Source organism: Somniosus microcephalus, unplaced genomic scaffold (assembly GCF_052327205.1).
Source record: "Somniosus microcephalus isolate GS21.2 unplaced genomic scaffold, FLI_Smic_1.0 unresolved_chr1, whole genome shotgun sequence".
Taxonomy (NCBI): Eukaryota; Metazoa; Chordata; class Chondrichthyes; order Squaliformes; family Somniosidae; genus Somniosus; species Somniosus microcephalus.
The window spans coordinates 175120834-175134930 of record NW_028225179.1 but is presented as its reverse complement, the minus strand read 5'-3'; the positions used below and the strand labels follow the sequence as shown (position 1 = coordinate 175134930).

Sequence of the window (14097 nt, the reverse complement as noted above, 5' to 3'; positions counted from 1 at the left end):
CAGTCGGCCAGCACATTGGCCAACAAGGGCTCGCCGGTGGAGAGCGGCGCCGGCACCTTCTCGGCCTCCCTGCACCCGGACCGAAAGGAGGAGGGCGAGGAAGGAGAGGCCGAGGATGGGGCCGAAGGAGGCGCCAAGAGGAAACCGGCCGCCAAGAAACCGGTCCGCAAGAGGGCGGCGGCCAAACCTGCTGCCCACAAACGCGCCAAGAAGGCGGCGGCCAAGAGCCCCCGGAAGGCCAAGCCCAGAAAAGCCCCCAAGCGGCCCGCAGCCTCCCGGACTGTGGGGCGTAAGCGACGGGCCCCGAAGAGGAGGTAGACGGGGCAGGAGCGGCGAACCGGCTCAACACTAAATAAAAGGCTCTTTTCAGAGCCACTCACAGTTTCACAAAATATGGAGCTAAAGACCATTGTTGACCAATAGGACTTTGTGCAATGTTGTAGAACGGGCGATAGCGGATCCGCAGCCCAATTTAATTCTCCCGAATGTAATTTGTATTAGAAGTTAAAATAGTAGGACCACACCCAGCTGACCAAAGTAAAAATCTTCCTCCAATAAAGGAAGCAAATTTTATTATTATCAATATAAACCGAACCTGCTGGAAGTACCCGCTGATTATTTCCAGCATTTTCTGTTTATATTTCAGATTTCCAGCATCCGCAGTATTTTGGCCGTTTGCAGCAAAATGAATCAATTTGCATTGGCCGGGAGTTTTATTTGGCGCGGATTCACACTCCAATTCCAGGCATATTAAAATTTAACACCGAGCCACATAAGGAGATATTAGGGCAGGTGACCAAAAGCTTGGGCAAAGGTTTTATGGAGCGTCTTCAAGGAGGAAAGAGAGGTAGAGAGGCGGAGAGGTTTAGGGAGGGAATTCCAGAGCTCAGGGCCCTTGGCAGCTGAAGGCACGGTCACCAGTGGTGGAGCGATTAAAATCAGGGATGCTCAAGAGGCCAGAATTAGAGGAGCGCAGGTATCTCGAGAGTTGTGGGGCTGGAGATTACAGAGATAGGGAGGGGCGAGGCCATGGAGGGATTTGAAAACAAGGATGAGAATTTTGAAATCGAGGCGCTGCTTAACCGGGAGCCAATGTAGGTCAGCGAGCACAGGGGAGATGAGTGAACGGGACTTGGTGCGAGTTAGGACATGGGCAGCAGAGCTTTGCCTTATGTTTACGCAGGGTAGAATGTGGGACGCCAGCCAGGAGTGCGTTGGATTAGTCCAGTCTAGAGGTAACAATGAAATGGACGAGGGTTTCAGCAGCGGATGAGCTGAGGCAAGGGCGGAGACGGGCGATGTTACGGAAGTGGAAATAGGCGGTCTTAGTGATGGCGCGGATATGTGACTGGAGAATTTCCACTTTTTTAACCCTTGAAACCAGGCAACAATGGCAGTTAAAACCTTTAAAAACGTTAAAGGCGTCGAATAAAGGCAAATTGTTTTTTTTATTTTAAATTTGAACATTTTACAGTAAATCACATTTACAGAGCTCAAGTCTCAGCTCTTTGTACAAAGTCACAAGCCCACATGCCTACAAGGCAGGGGTCCCAGTCAAATTGTTGTTGAAACCAAGTAGCAAAGTCAATGGCCATGGTCACAGCTTGTAGTACTGGAGGGCTACAATAATATGCTAATGAAGGATGGAGAAGGCGTCGATTCCTATTCGCTGAATCAAGCGTTTGGAATGTTTCTTGTTGCCTTGTGAAATTAAGACCAATTAGAAACAAAGGCAACAGATTAACCAATCAAAAACTAGGGCATTCTGATCCTTCTAAAGGGTTTAAAAGGAGCAGGGAGCGGCGACGTACGCCTCATTCAATCGTTGAGCTTTGTGAAGTGAAGGAAATGTCGGGCCGTGGTAAAACCGGAGGAAAAGGACGCGCCAAGTCGAAGACCCGCTCCTCCCGAGCTGGTCTTCAGTTCCCGGTCGGCCGCATCCACCGCCTGTTGCGCAAGGGCCATTACTCGGAGCGGGTGGGGGCCGGAGCTCCGGTCTACCTGGCCGCCGTCCTCGAGTACCTGACCGCTGAGATCTTGGAGCTGGCCGGCAACGCGGCCCGTGACAACAAGAAGGCCCGCATCATCCCCCGCCACCTACAGCTCGCCATCCGCAACGACGAGGAGCTTAACAAGCTGCTGGGCGGGGTCACCATAGCCCAGGGCGGGGTCCTGCCCAACATCCAGGCCGTGCTGCTGCCCAAGAAAACCGGCCACCCCAGCAAGATTTACACCTAAAGGACAAACATCAATAAATCGATTCAACAAACCACAAAGGCTCTTTTCAGAGCCACCCACCTCTTTCTAAAGAACTTCAGCCAGATTATCTCTTAACTTAGTTTGGGGGGGTGATGCTCCAGAGAAAATTTACTTTAAATCTTGTATCTCGTAGAGTAACATCTGCCAGCGGACTTTTGTTTTGGGAGACTTGTTCCAGATAAAATTATTTGACTGGCTTTTTTCGTTCTATACTTTAATAAAAATGTGTTGAGAAAACAATGTTACTGGGGTATGGATGTAAGTCATTGTTTCCAATGTATAAATCGGCTGTAAATTGAAAATCTGACTTCACGGCCAACAGTAAAAACCACATTTAACTGGTGTGCACCGCAAGGGACCTACTGACACTTAGCTTTGTAATCAAAAAAATATTAAAAGATTTTGTTCCTTCAACGAGTTGTTTCAGTTCTTTAGAGCGGGGGGGAATTAATTTGTGAATTAATTTTTGACCAGACGATATGCGGTTTTTTTACGCGTTAAACTGAAAGAACTTGAGAATTTTGAACAGAAATGCTGTATTTTTTATTCATGGGAGATCCAGTTACACGAGGTTTGCGGTGAGCGCGGTGTCGCTGAAGCTCCTCCGGCCCGGACTCTGGGCAAAAACCATCGGCCGATGCGCCAAAGGGTGGGGGGGACGGTGAGGAATTGACGGCTCTGTGACACCGAGAGAGTAAATCAATCAATAAATAAACACAGGGAGGAAACCAAGATTGCAACCAGCAATGTTAAAAGAAAAGAAAGATCTTTACACACAGCGCCTTTTCACCACCTCCGGACATCCCAAAGCGCTTTACAACCAATAAAGTGCTAATTTTGAAGTGTTGTAATGTCGGAAATGTGGCAGCCAATTTGCGCACAGCAAGCTCCCACAGACAATGTGATAATGACCAGATCATCTAGGTTTTTTTTTTAGTGATGCTGGTTGAGGGATAAATATTGGCCAGGACACCGGGGAGAACTCCCCCGCTCTTGAAATAGTGGCCCTGGGATCTTTTAAGTCCACCTGAGAGTCTGAGACTCCGTCAGGTCGGAGACTTTAACGAAAATTCTCACCTTGTTAAATGATCTGTGAAGCTGTTTTAAAAAATATGAGAATCCAGCCAAGATCACTAGTTCAGACTAGCCGCGTGTATAGTCCAGTCCGTTCATCTTGTGTTGGTGATTATTGTATACACGCTGAACAATGTCAAGTGAACATTAATTCATCATTCAATGGGGGTAAATTGAATTTATAGCGATTGTGTACAACAGACGATATAGAATTGATCGTCTAGAGTTCACTAGAGTATAGAAGAATGAGAGGGGATCTCATTGAAAAGTATAAAATTCTGACAGGGCTAGACAGGCTGGATGCGGGGAGGATGTTTCCCCTGGCTGGGGCTCTAGAACGAGGGGTCACAATCTCAAGATACGGGGTAGGACATTTAGGAATGAGATGAGGAGAAATGTCTTCACTCAGAGGGTGGTGAACCTGTGGAATTCCCTACCACAGAAGGCTGTGGAGGCCAAGTCACTGAATATATTTAAGAAGGAGATAGATAGATTTCTAGACACAAAATGCATCAAGGGGTATGGGGAGAGAGCGGGAATATCGTATTGAGATAGAGGATCAGCCATGATCACATTGAATGGCGGAGCAGGCTCGAATGGCCGACTCCTGCCCCTATGTTTCTATGTTTTTCTATGTTTCTATGTCCATTGTAGACCCGGCACGATATTCCCTTCCATTGGCTAGTTGACATGGTTAGGAATCGATTTAATAAAGGTTTTTTAAAAAATCATGTAGGGTATTGCTAGGGTAAATGGGAAAATACTTTCCGTCGGTTGTGGTTTCAGTGGCGAGGGCTCGTCAATTTAAAATTGTCACCAAGAGAGGTTGGGAGAAATGTTCTGGTGCAGAAGATTGTTGGAGAGTGGAGTGCATTGCCACAGGGAGCAATAGATGCAGATACCATTACTCGCTGAAATTGTGAATGGAACTTTAGTCGGTGCAGTCATTGTTCAAAGGGGTGCTGGTGCTATTCCCGATGTACAACTGACTGTAGGTTTGAGCAGGATTCAACCTCTGAAGTTCATTGTAAGCAACCTGATCTCCCAGCATCGAATCCTTTAAAAACAGGAAGAAATTTTCATTCATTTAACTTTTCGATCAACTTATTTTAAGTTATTGCAAGATAGCCCGATAACGTATAATTTAACATTTAGATAAAATCTACGTCACGCCGATTGTCAGCTTCGTTCGATGAGACAGCTGTTTGTAACTAGAGGTCAAAGAGCAAGTAACACTTAAAATCATGTATTGTGTACTTGTAACAATAACCTTTACAATTTTGCAAGGGCAGCCTAGTGTTCGTGATCAGAATGATGTGAAATATCTATTTATGAGGTAGATTTTCAACTTGCCTCCCGAGTATTGTAAAGCATAACCCAGCGCGGGTATAAGGGGCGGCTGATCCACCGCCGCCTGTTTATCAGCCCCGCCCAAGTTCAATTTCACCTCCTGTCACTGGCCTGCTGTGTGTTTGCAAAAATGTTTTGGTTCTGTTTCAGAGTTCATTTTTATTCTTTTTACTGATGCAGTTATTTATAACTTGGGCTCAGTACACATATGCGCTGATTAAATTTCCAAGCAGTTGTCCTTTTGAAACCCTGCTGACGGCCAATAGCGAATTAATTTGTCCCATTTAACACTATAAACTGGCCAGCATATTAACCTGCTGTTGTTTATTAATATTATCCTATAAATCATTCAGAAAAACACAAAGCCACAGAATATTAATCTGATATTGATGCATTGTGACGTTCGTGCTACCGACTAAAATCTAGCTATTTTCTACTTTAAATTTTTTTCAGTGATGTTGGTTGGTTGAGGGATAAATATTGGCCCAGGACACTGAGATCTCCCCTGCTCTTCTTTGAAATAATGCCATGGGATCTTCTACGTCCACCCGAGAGAGCAGACAGGGTCTTAGTTTAATGTCTTGTCCGAAAAACGGCAGCTCTGACAGGGCAGCGCTCCCTCAGCACCGCGCTGGGAGTGTCAGCCTGGATTTTGGTGCTCAAGTCCCTGGAGTGGGTTTTTAACCCACAACCTTCTGACTCAGAGCCGAGTGTGAATGTCAACTGAGCCACTGGCTGACAGAGATTAATGGCTGAGTTTATTCAACTCTTCCCATGGATTTCCCTCAGAAAAAAAACAAGAGGCAGTTTAACATAGATGAGATTGTATAAATATCTCGTGGGCTCCGATTCCCAGCTTCACTTTTAATAAAGGCAAAATATCCCCTTATAGAACCGTGGGATATTCTGTATGTAATGGTTTGCTGTCTCTTAAAGTCTGTTAATCTAAAATATAAGGGTCTATTGTTGGCAAATTTCTCTTATCTGGAGTTACACGATTATAAAGAAGATATCAGGATGATTGGAGGATATTCGGGTATCTGACGGTTTAAAACCGTTAGCTCGTACTGATAGATTTGAAAATTCAAATGTCGCCGCCTAACCCTACGGTCATTGTGACGTTTAGACGAATCGCTGTCGTTTGCATAAAATGCCTCAGAACCGACTCAGCGGCAACCAATCAGAAAGTGGCGTTTCGACAAATCAGAAGATGGCGTTTGGAAGGATGAGCTGGGTTCAGCCACAACCAATCAGAAGGTGGCGTTTGGACCAATGGCGGAGACTCAGCGACAACCAATGAACACGACGCGACGCCGGGAGCGGGTGATAAAGGCGGGAAAGGGGGCGGGACCAGAGAAGGTCAACAGAGTTCACAGTTTAACAGAAACACAAAATTTATCCCTATTGATGAGTAAGCAAACTGCAACAATTTACAAATGGGATAAAGGGGTTCAAACTACCTTAAATATAAGATAATCACTCATAAATCCGATAAGGAATTCAGGAGAAACCTATTTACCCAGATATTTAAAAAATGCAAGGGATTGAGCGATAAAAGATTGAGCAAATTTTTCATCAATGGATGTTTGTGATCACACAAGTCTTCTGACCATATTCGAGTATCTGGAACCGGCTCTTTGCTGCCCAGCGTTCCAGAGCCGTTAATTTCCGTTTATTTTTAAATCCGGGGAGAGTTCGAATTCCCCGGCCGGATTCCAGCGCGAGGTGCCATTCATTGCCTGCACCATCGCCAATTTTAATATTACATTATTTGCAAACCACCCCAGTTAAAGTGCATTTTGTGCTGTTGCACATTTCACCCAGATACCAGGCCAGGCTGACTGAGGAAACTCCTAAACTGAAAAGAGGGCTTTAACACACCCGTATAAGAGAATTGCTATAACACCTATTGTTATAATGATAGCCTGATGGATTTTGTTAAATATATATTTATATATTGGAACGTCAACGAAGAGAAATCAAACATTGGTTTTAACGGGCAAACACTTGGCACTTTCAATTATTCCCCAAACAAACACTGTACTGAAGCATTTAATCCACCGCATATCTCACAGCGCAGAAGGAGGCCATTCGGCCCATCGTGCCTGTGCCGGCTCTTTGGTCGATCGATTCAGTCAGTCCCACTGCCCCCTGCTCTTTTCCCACAGCCCTGCAAAGTTTTCCCCTTCAAGTATTTATCCATTTCCCTTTTTGAAAGTTATTATTGAATCTGCCTTTCAGGCAGTGCATTCCAGATCATTACAACTCGCTGCAAAAATATTTTTTTCCTCACGTCGCCTCTGGTTCTGTCGCCAATTACCTTAAAATATTTGAATATTTAAGTTAGGTGGAACACGTACACACACACACAGGCACTTCCTCGTAACTCCATTCTCAGTAGCTTGAGTAATTTTATAAATAAATAAGAGTTAATTTACTGCATCCACATCCGTTTTCCTTTATATCATTGAATGACGCATTATAGCTGAACTTGTGTTGTTGAGAAACCCTCACACGTTATTGCTTAAATCACATTCTTGCTCTATTATATGTATATACAGGTTTGTACACACTAGAGTCAAGCATCTTTTAATGATTCATACATTGCGCTTATGCACACATTTTAAGTTTTGCTATACTTCTTTCTGTGTAACCTCATGATCCAAACTTATTCCACAGCTTTGAAATCGCAAGGAAGAATTACATAGAATTTACAACACGGAAACAGGCCATTTGGCCCAACAGGTCTGTGCTGCTGTTTATGCTCCACACAAGCCTCCTCCCACCCTACTTCATCTCACCCTATCAGCACATCCTTCTTTTCTCCCCCATGTACTTATCTAGCTTCCTTTTAAATGAATCTGTGCAATTTACCTCGCCCACTCCATGTGGTAGCGAGTTCTACATTCTCACCACTCTCTGGGTAAAGAAGTTTCTCCTGAATTCCTTACTGGATTTATAGGTGACTGCATTATATTTATGTTCCTTAGTTTTGGCCTCATTAAACATATTAATGATTTGGAATAGAAAATATAACTACAACACTGAGAATGCAACGAAGTTGTAGGCCACATAGAAAGCTGAGATGTACCATTAAAGGAAATAGCAGAGGCGTAATAACCATAGTTGGTTCTATAAAGTAGAGAAAGGCATGAGATTTGAGGTGATAGATGAAATGCCTAACAGGTGGCAAGATATGTGTTTTGTATCTTTTTTGAAGACTGTGAGAAATGTGGTATAAGATATTCATCAGATGTATTCAAGCCTCGGATGGACTTAGGTTTTGTAGAGTTAAGAGCTTGTTCAGGGAAAGAACTGCTTGGCTGAAATAAAGAAGTCAAGCTTCTTATTTTTGTTAGGTAAGGGCATTAAGGGATACGGAAACAAGGTGGGTAGATGGAGTTAAGATACAGATCAGCCATGATCTCATTGAATGGTGGAACAGGCTCGAGGGGCTGAATGGCCTCCTCCTGTTCCTATGTTCTTGGAGCCATCTTTAGCTGAAGGATATGGGATTTCTATACTCGATCAGGGGGCACAATAAGGTCAAGAATAACAAATGAATCAGTAAAGAGCAGGGTCCCACTGCTGAGTAATATATGTGACAAAATTACCAGTAAAATAAAAAAAGACTTGCATTTATATAGCGCCTTTCACAATCAGCGGATAACCCAAAGCACATTACAGCCAATGAAATGCATTTTGACGTGTAGCTACTGTTGTGGGAAAAGCAGCAGCCAATTTGTGCACAGCAAGCTCCCACAAACAGCAATGTGATAATGACCAGATAATCTGTTTTAGTGATGTTGATTGAGGGATAAATATTAGCCTGGACACAGGGATAACTCTCCTGCTCTTCATTGAAATAGGTACCATGGGATCTTTTACATCCATCTGAGAGAACAGACAGGGGCCTCGATCTAACGTCTCATCCGAAAGGCAGCACCTCCGACAGTGCAGCACTCCCTCAGTACCGCACTGGAGTATCAGCCTAGATTTATGTGCTCAAGTTTCTGGTGTGGGATTTGAAGCCACAACCATTTTGACTCAGAGGTAAGTGTGCTACCCACTGAGCCACAGCTGATACCTTCAATGGCTCTTTCAAAATCATATTGACAATTATGGAATAGCCTGGTACTTTCAGGTTGCTGGATAATTTGACAGTTAACAGCTTTTATCTTTCGAAAGTAGATGTAAGAGCAATAGGATGATTGTTGGAATGGCTGAGAGAATCACCCATCTTAGGAATAGAGTGAATACAAGAAGGAGAGATGGACACATTACTGTCTTATATTCTGATTTCACTTTCTGTTTTCGACATGATTAGGGTGCATTCCATCAAAAATATTATGTTCAATTGAAAAGAAAAGGAATAAAGAACTTGCATTTATATAGCGCATTTCAGAACCTCAGGCTTTACAACCAATGAAGTGTAGTCACTGTTGTAATGTAGGAAACCCAGCCGACAATTTGTGTACAGCAAGCTCCCACAAACAGCAATGTGATACTAGCCAGATAATCTGTTTTTAGTGATGTTGGGTGAGTGATAAATATTGGCCAGGACATTGGGGACAAATCCCCTGCTCTTTCCAGAATAGTGCCATGGGATTGTGGCTTCGATTTAGCGTCTCATTCAAAAGATGGCACCTCGGACAGTGCTGCACTCCCTCGGTACTGTGTTCAAGTCCCTGGAGTGCAGCGTGAACCCACAACCTACCCACTCAGCCAAGATGTGATGATGTAAGGCCACTTGAAAGTAAAAGATGTATTGATATTCCTCCATAGCAGCATTATAATCAGATTACGCATAAGGGTATGTGTAAGACTGTGATGGTTCATGTGGCTAATAATGTTTTTATTGTCTCAGGAATGTGGATGCAGTTGGATCCAGTTAAATGTAGTTCTGCTCCCAAGTTTCCAATTCAGCTGTGACTAGGTGAGTTTCAAAGTTCATCCAAGGTTACTTAACAATGGTTTCAGATTCACTGTTAAATCAATGCTGCATTTACATTGAAGTTATTGATCTGAGAATGGTAGCTTTGGTTCGGCTTCCAGCCAAGCATTGCTCAGCTCTGGCTTGGATGCAAGTATGGCTGATTTAGAAAGAAAAAAGACTTGCATTTATATAGCGCCTTTCACAACCACCGGATGTCTCAAAGCGCTCAAAGTCAATGAAGCACTTTTTTGAAGTGGAGTCACTGTTGTAATGTGGGAAATTTGCGCACAGCAAGGTCCCACAAACAGCAATGTGATAATGACCAGATAATCTGTTTTTGTTATGTTCATTGAGGGCTAAATATTGGCCTGGACACCGGGAATAACTCCCGTAATCTTCTTCGAAATAGCGCCATGGGATCTTTTATGTCCACCTGAGAGAGCAGTCGGGGCCTCGGTTTAACATCTCATCCAAACGATGGCACCTCCGACAATGCGGCACTCCCTCAGTACCACACTGGAGTGTCAGCCTAGCTAGGACAGAGATCCTGTCTAGACACAGATGGGCAGAACAGTATCCCAAAAATTAGAAATGTAAAAAATTGGGAGAGGACAAAATCTCTGCTCTCCAAATATCTAAATTGAGCCAGATATGTTTAGAAAAGTATGCAAAGCATCCAATAGAGCCCGCAGTACATTACAAGCCAGCTTTGATGCTGCGCTGGATTTGCAGCCCATGCAATGTTAAGTCAAAGCAAGTTAAGATCCCCCTCCAGGCAGTCCGAGTCTGCTTTCCTCTGGAGTCAGGTCCTGATTACATTTTTATACATCTTTTGAATGAGGCATTGAGCCAAGGTCCAGTCTCTGTAAACGTAAAAGACCCCATGGCACTATTTTGAAGAAGAGCAACCCCTAACCATCCTCAACAAAGACAGATTAACTGTTCATTTATTTCATTGCTGTCTGTTGGAGCCTGCTGTGGGCAAATTGGTTGCTAAAATTGCAACAGTCCAAAAGTACTTCATCGGCTATGAAGCCTCTGGGACATCCCAGGGTCATGAAAGGTGCTATAAAAATGCAAACCCTTTCTTTACACCAGACAGTTTAGCAAAGCGATTTCAGATAAATTTGTGGTGTAAATTCAGTGGTTTAGTATCATGGGGAGATTTTTGCAGTGAGTTTGGTCCCAGTGTTAGTGCGATTCAATCGAAATTAAATTAATTTTAATTGATAAAGTAAATATACTTGGTTCCCAAGAATGATTCGTTTTTCTCCCATGTAATTGAAGGTTTCTTGAAATAACTTATGATAGTTCAACAGAAATGATGTTTTGTTTTAATTAATTCATAAATTAATTGCAGAAACAACATATAAGCACAAACGAACATGTTTCCCTTTTTCGTACCCAGTTTTGCCTTACATTTTAATTTACATTCGGATAGATTGGTTTGAAATGGATGGGTGGCGGAAATGAAGTCACGTGATGAACGCCGGCGACGCCCCTTCTGCGGTTCTTCACCCAGGTCCGCTTACACTGTATATAAATGGGCAGCGGACGGGCGTCTGGTTATTTGAGCAGTGAGTCAGGACTTTGTCAGGCGGAGGGAAGGGTGGTAAGGGACTGGGCAAAGGCGGAGCCAAGCGCCACCGTAAAGTGCTCCGCGATAACATCCAGGGTATCACTAAACCAGCTATTCGTCGCCTGGCTCGCCGTGGGGGTGTTAAACGAATCTCGGGTTTGATCTATGAGGAGGTCCGCGGAGTTTTGAAGGTCTTTCTCGAGAATGTTATCAGGGACTCGGTCACCTACACGGAACACGCCAAGCGCAAGACGGTGACGGCCATGGACGTGGTGTACGCGCTGAAACGCCAGGGACGCACCCTCTACGGGTTCGGTGGTTGAAGATAGTTGAGAAATAAACGTGATTTACAAACCAAAGGTTCTTTTAAGAGCCACCAAAATATTTGAAAGGTGTATAACTGGTTATTTACGAGTAGGGGATGCGATACATAATGTATAATATCGTAACATTTGGAATAGCCCATTGTGGGTGGCTTTGAGAAGTTTGATTTCTTTAGATTTCCTTTCAATGATTTTTCGCCCATTAACGTTAATGGGCAGAAAAACCCCAGCTGGCTTGAAGCAGGTTTTAACTGGTTCTCTTCCTGCAGTATCAGCACCACATCGTCTCCAGCAACATCAAGGGCAGGGTTACACTTGAGTGCGATCTGATAAAATTGTACCAAAGCTTTGACAATAATACAATACAATACAAATCGCTTTATTGGCATGATAAGGTACATCTTATGTTGCCAAAGCATCAAAATACATTTATGGTTGAACACATAAACGCGGTTCCATTCATAGTGTATAAACAGGTATATCCCTGAGTTTATAAATATATTTTCGCCTTGTTTATATATACTCTTGTCTTAGTTTACTGGTTGTCCCTCTGTTCATGGCAAGCTGTAACATAGTGTGCCGCCAGTGTTACACAGCTTCTCTCCTCCCCCAGTAGGAATGGGAGTTTTTGGTTGTCAGTCAGATTTCTGAATTCAGGGCATATTTGTGAGAATTTTTGATAGAAATTCTCTCTGATGCCCTGATATTTTCCACAGGCTGTGAGGAAGTGCATCTCTGTCTCAACTACTCCCTGACTGCAGTGAGAGCATATCCTGTCTTCTCTTGGCAGCCTGGTCTGCCTGTGTCTGCCTTTTTCGATCGCTAGGCTATGTTCGCTAAGTCTGTACCTTGTCAAGGTCCTTCTCAGTTTGTTATCCTTTACCATGGTCAGGTAATCAGCTATGTTGTATTGTCTGTTTAGGGCCAAGTAGCAATTGAGTTTGCTTTGGGTTTTTGTTGTTTCTGCCCAATATGACAGATATTTTTCCTTTTGCTTAGCGACGATTGTGTTGGGTCGAATTCTTTGTGTTACCCTGTCACTGTCCTGGGGCTGGTTATTGTTAGTATTGTTATTAGTTACTTTATTGAGTCCCAGGACTAGTTGACTGAGGGTATTCTTCTTTATGGTCAGCTCTTGGCATTTCAGGGCGTCGTAGTGATAGCATTGGGGGTTGCTCATTTGTAGGTGATTCCAAAATTTGGTGGCTCTTTTTTGGATAGTGATTATTAATGGGTATTGGCCTAGTTCCGCCCTGCATGTGTTGTTTACTGTTTTCCTTTGAGTCCGGAGGATACTTTTACAGAATTCCGCATGTAGGATCTCAATTGGGTGTTTGTCCCATTTTGCAAAATCTTGTTGTGTTAGTGGTCCCCAGACCTCACTGCCATAGAGTGCAATTGGTTCAATTACTGATTTGAAAATTTTGAGCCAAATGCTAATTGGGATTTCTATTTGGATTGATTTTTTGATGGCATAGAAAGCCCTTCTTGCTTTCTCTTTCAGTTCATTCACAGCCAGTTTGAAGTTTCCCGTAGAACTGATTTTTAAGCCCAAGTATGTGTAGTGAGTGGTTTGTTCAATTTTGGTTGTTCCTACTGTGAAATTTATTGTGGGTCCATGTTGTTTGGATCTTTGCTGGAACACAAGGACTTTGGTTTTTTGGGGATTTATTGTCAGGGCCCAAGTCTGGCAGTACGACTCCAGCAGGTCCAGGTTCTGCTGTAGACCCTCCTTAGTTGGTGACAGAACCAGGTCGTCGGCATAGAGGAGGAATTTAACCTTGGATTCATATAGGGTGAGGCCGGGTGCTGTAGATTGTTCAAGTAGTTTTGCCAATCCATTAATGTAAATATTAAAGAGTGTCGGTGAGATTGGCGAGCCCTGCGTCACCCCCCGCCCCTGTGGGAAGTATTTTGTTTGTTTGTCTCCAATTTTAACTGCACATTTATTGTTTGTATACATTGATTTAATTACATCATATGTTTTACCTCCTACCCCGCTTTCGATAAGTTTCAGGAATAAACCGTCATGCCAGATGGAGTCGAAAGCCTTCTGGAAATCTACAAAGCATGCGTAGATTTTGCTTTTGTTATGGTGAACGTGTTTGTCAATTAGGGTCTGTAGGGTGAAGATATGATCGGATGTTCTATAGTTTGGCAGGAATCCAATTTGGCTTTTACTCAAGACATTGTGCTCTTCAAGGAAGTTTATAAGTCTTTTGTTTATGATGCTACAGAATACCTTCCCCAGGTTACTGTTTACACAGATGCCTCGATAGTTGTTTGGGTCGATTTTGTCCCCACTTTTGTATATGGGTGTTATGAGTCCTTTGTTCCAGATGTCAGGGAAATAACCGACACTCAGAACCAAGTTGAAGAGTTTTAGGATAGCCAGTTTCAGTTTGTCGTCTGCGTGTTTAATCATCTCGTTTAGTATGCCGTCTGTCCCGCAAGCTTTTCCTGGTCGCAGGTCCTTGAGTTTTTCAAGAAGTTCTTTTTCTGTTATTATGGCGTCTAGCGGGTTTTGGTTGTCTTTTATGGCCATTTCAAGCTTTTCAAGTTTTTTGCGTATTTGG

At 43.5% G+C, this 14097-nt stretch overlaps 2 protein-coding genes across 2 annotated transcripts; both read left to right on the top strand.

The window, feature by feature from the left end:
• The first annotated feature begins 1797 nt into the window (after positions 1–1797).
• On the top strand, positions 1798–2673 carry LOC147096604 (histone H2A-like). Its single transcript, XM_085975393.1, has one exon. It carries the CDS (start codon positions 1849–1851, stop codon positions 2236–2238), a length of 390 nt encoding a protein of 129 aa, XP_085831519.1. The 5' UTR covers positions 1798–1848; the 3' UTR covers positions 2239–2673.
• A 3282-nt stretch (positions 2674–5955) lies between these two features.
• Positions 5956–11588, top strand: LOC147096603 (histone H4-like). The gene is made up of 2 exons (XM_085973849.1): positions 5956–6094; positions 11202–11588. Exons 1-2 carry the CDS (start codon positions 5956–5958, stop codon positions 11519–11521), a joined length of 459 nt encoding a protein of 152 aa, XP_085829975.1. The 3' UTR covers positions 11522–11588.
• Positions 11589–14097: the final 2509 nt, after the last annotated feature.

Bases quoted from the DNA above. Each gene is read 5' to 3' on its own strand.
- LOC147096604 (XM_085975393.1), top strand. From the start codon at position 1,849: ATGTCGGGCCGTGGTAAAACCGGAGGAAAAGGACGCGCCAAGTCGAAG.
- LOC147096603 (XM_085973849.1), top strand. From the start codon at position 5,956: ATGGCGGAGACTCAGCGACAACCAATGAACACGACGCGACGCCGGGAG. The intron at 6,095-11,201 runs GTAAGCAAACTG...TTGAGCAGTGAG, and splicing joins AAATTTATCCCTATTGATGA to TCAGGACTTTGTCAGGCGGA.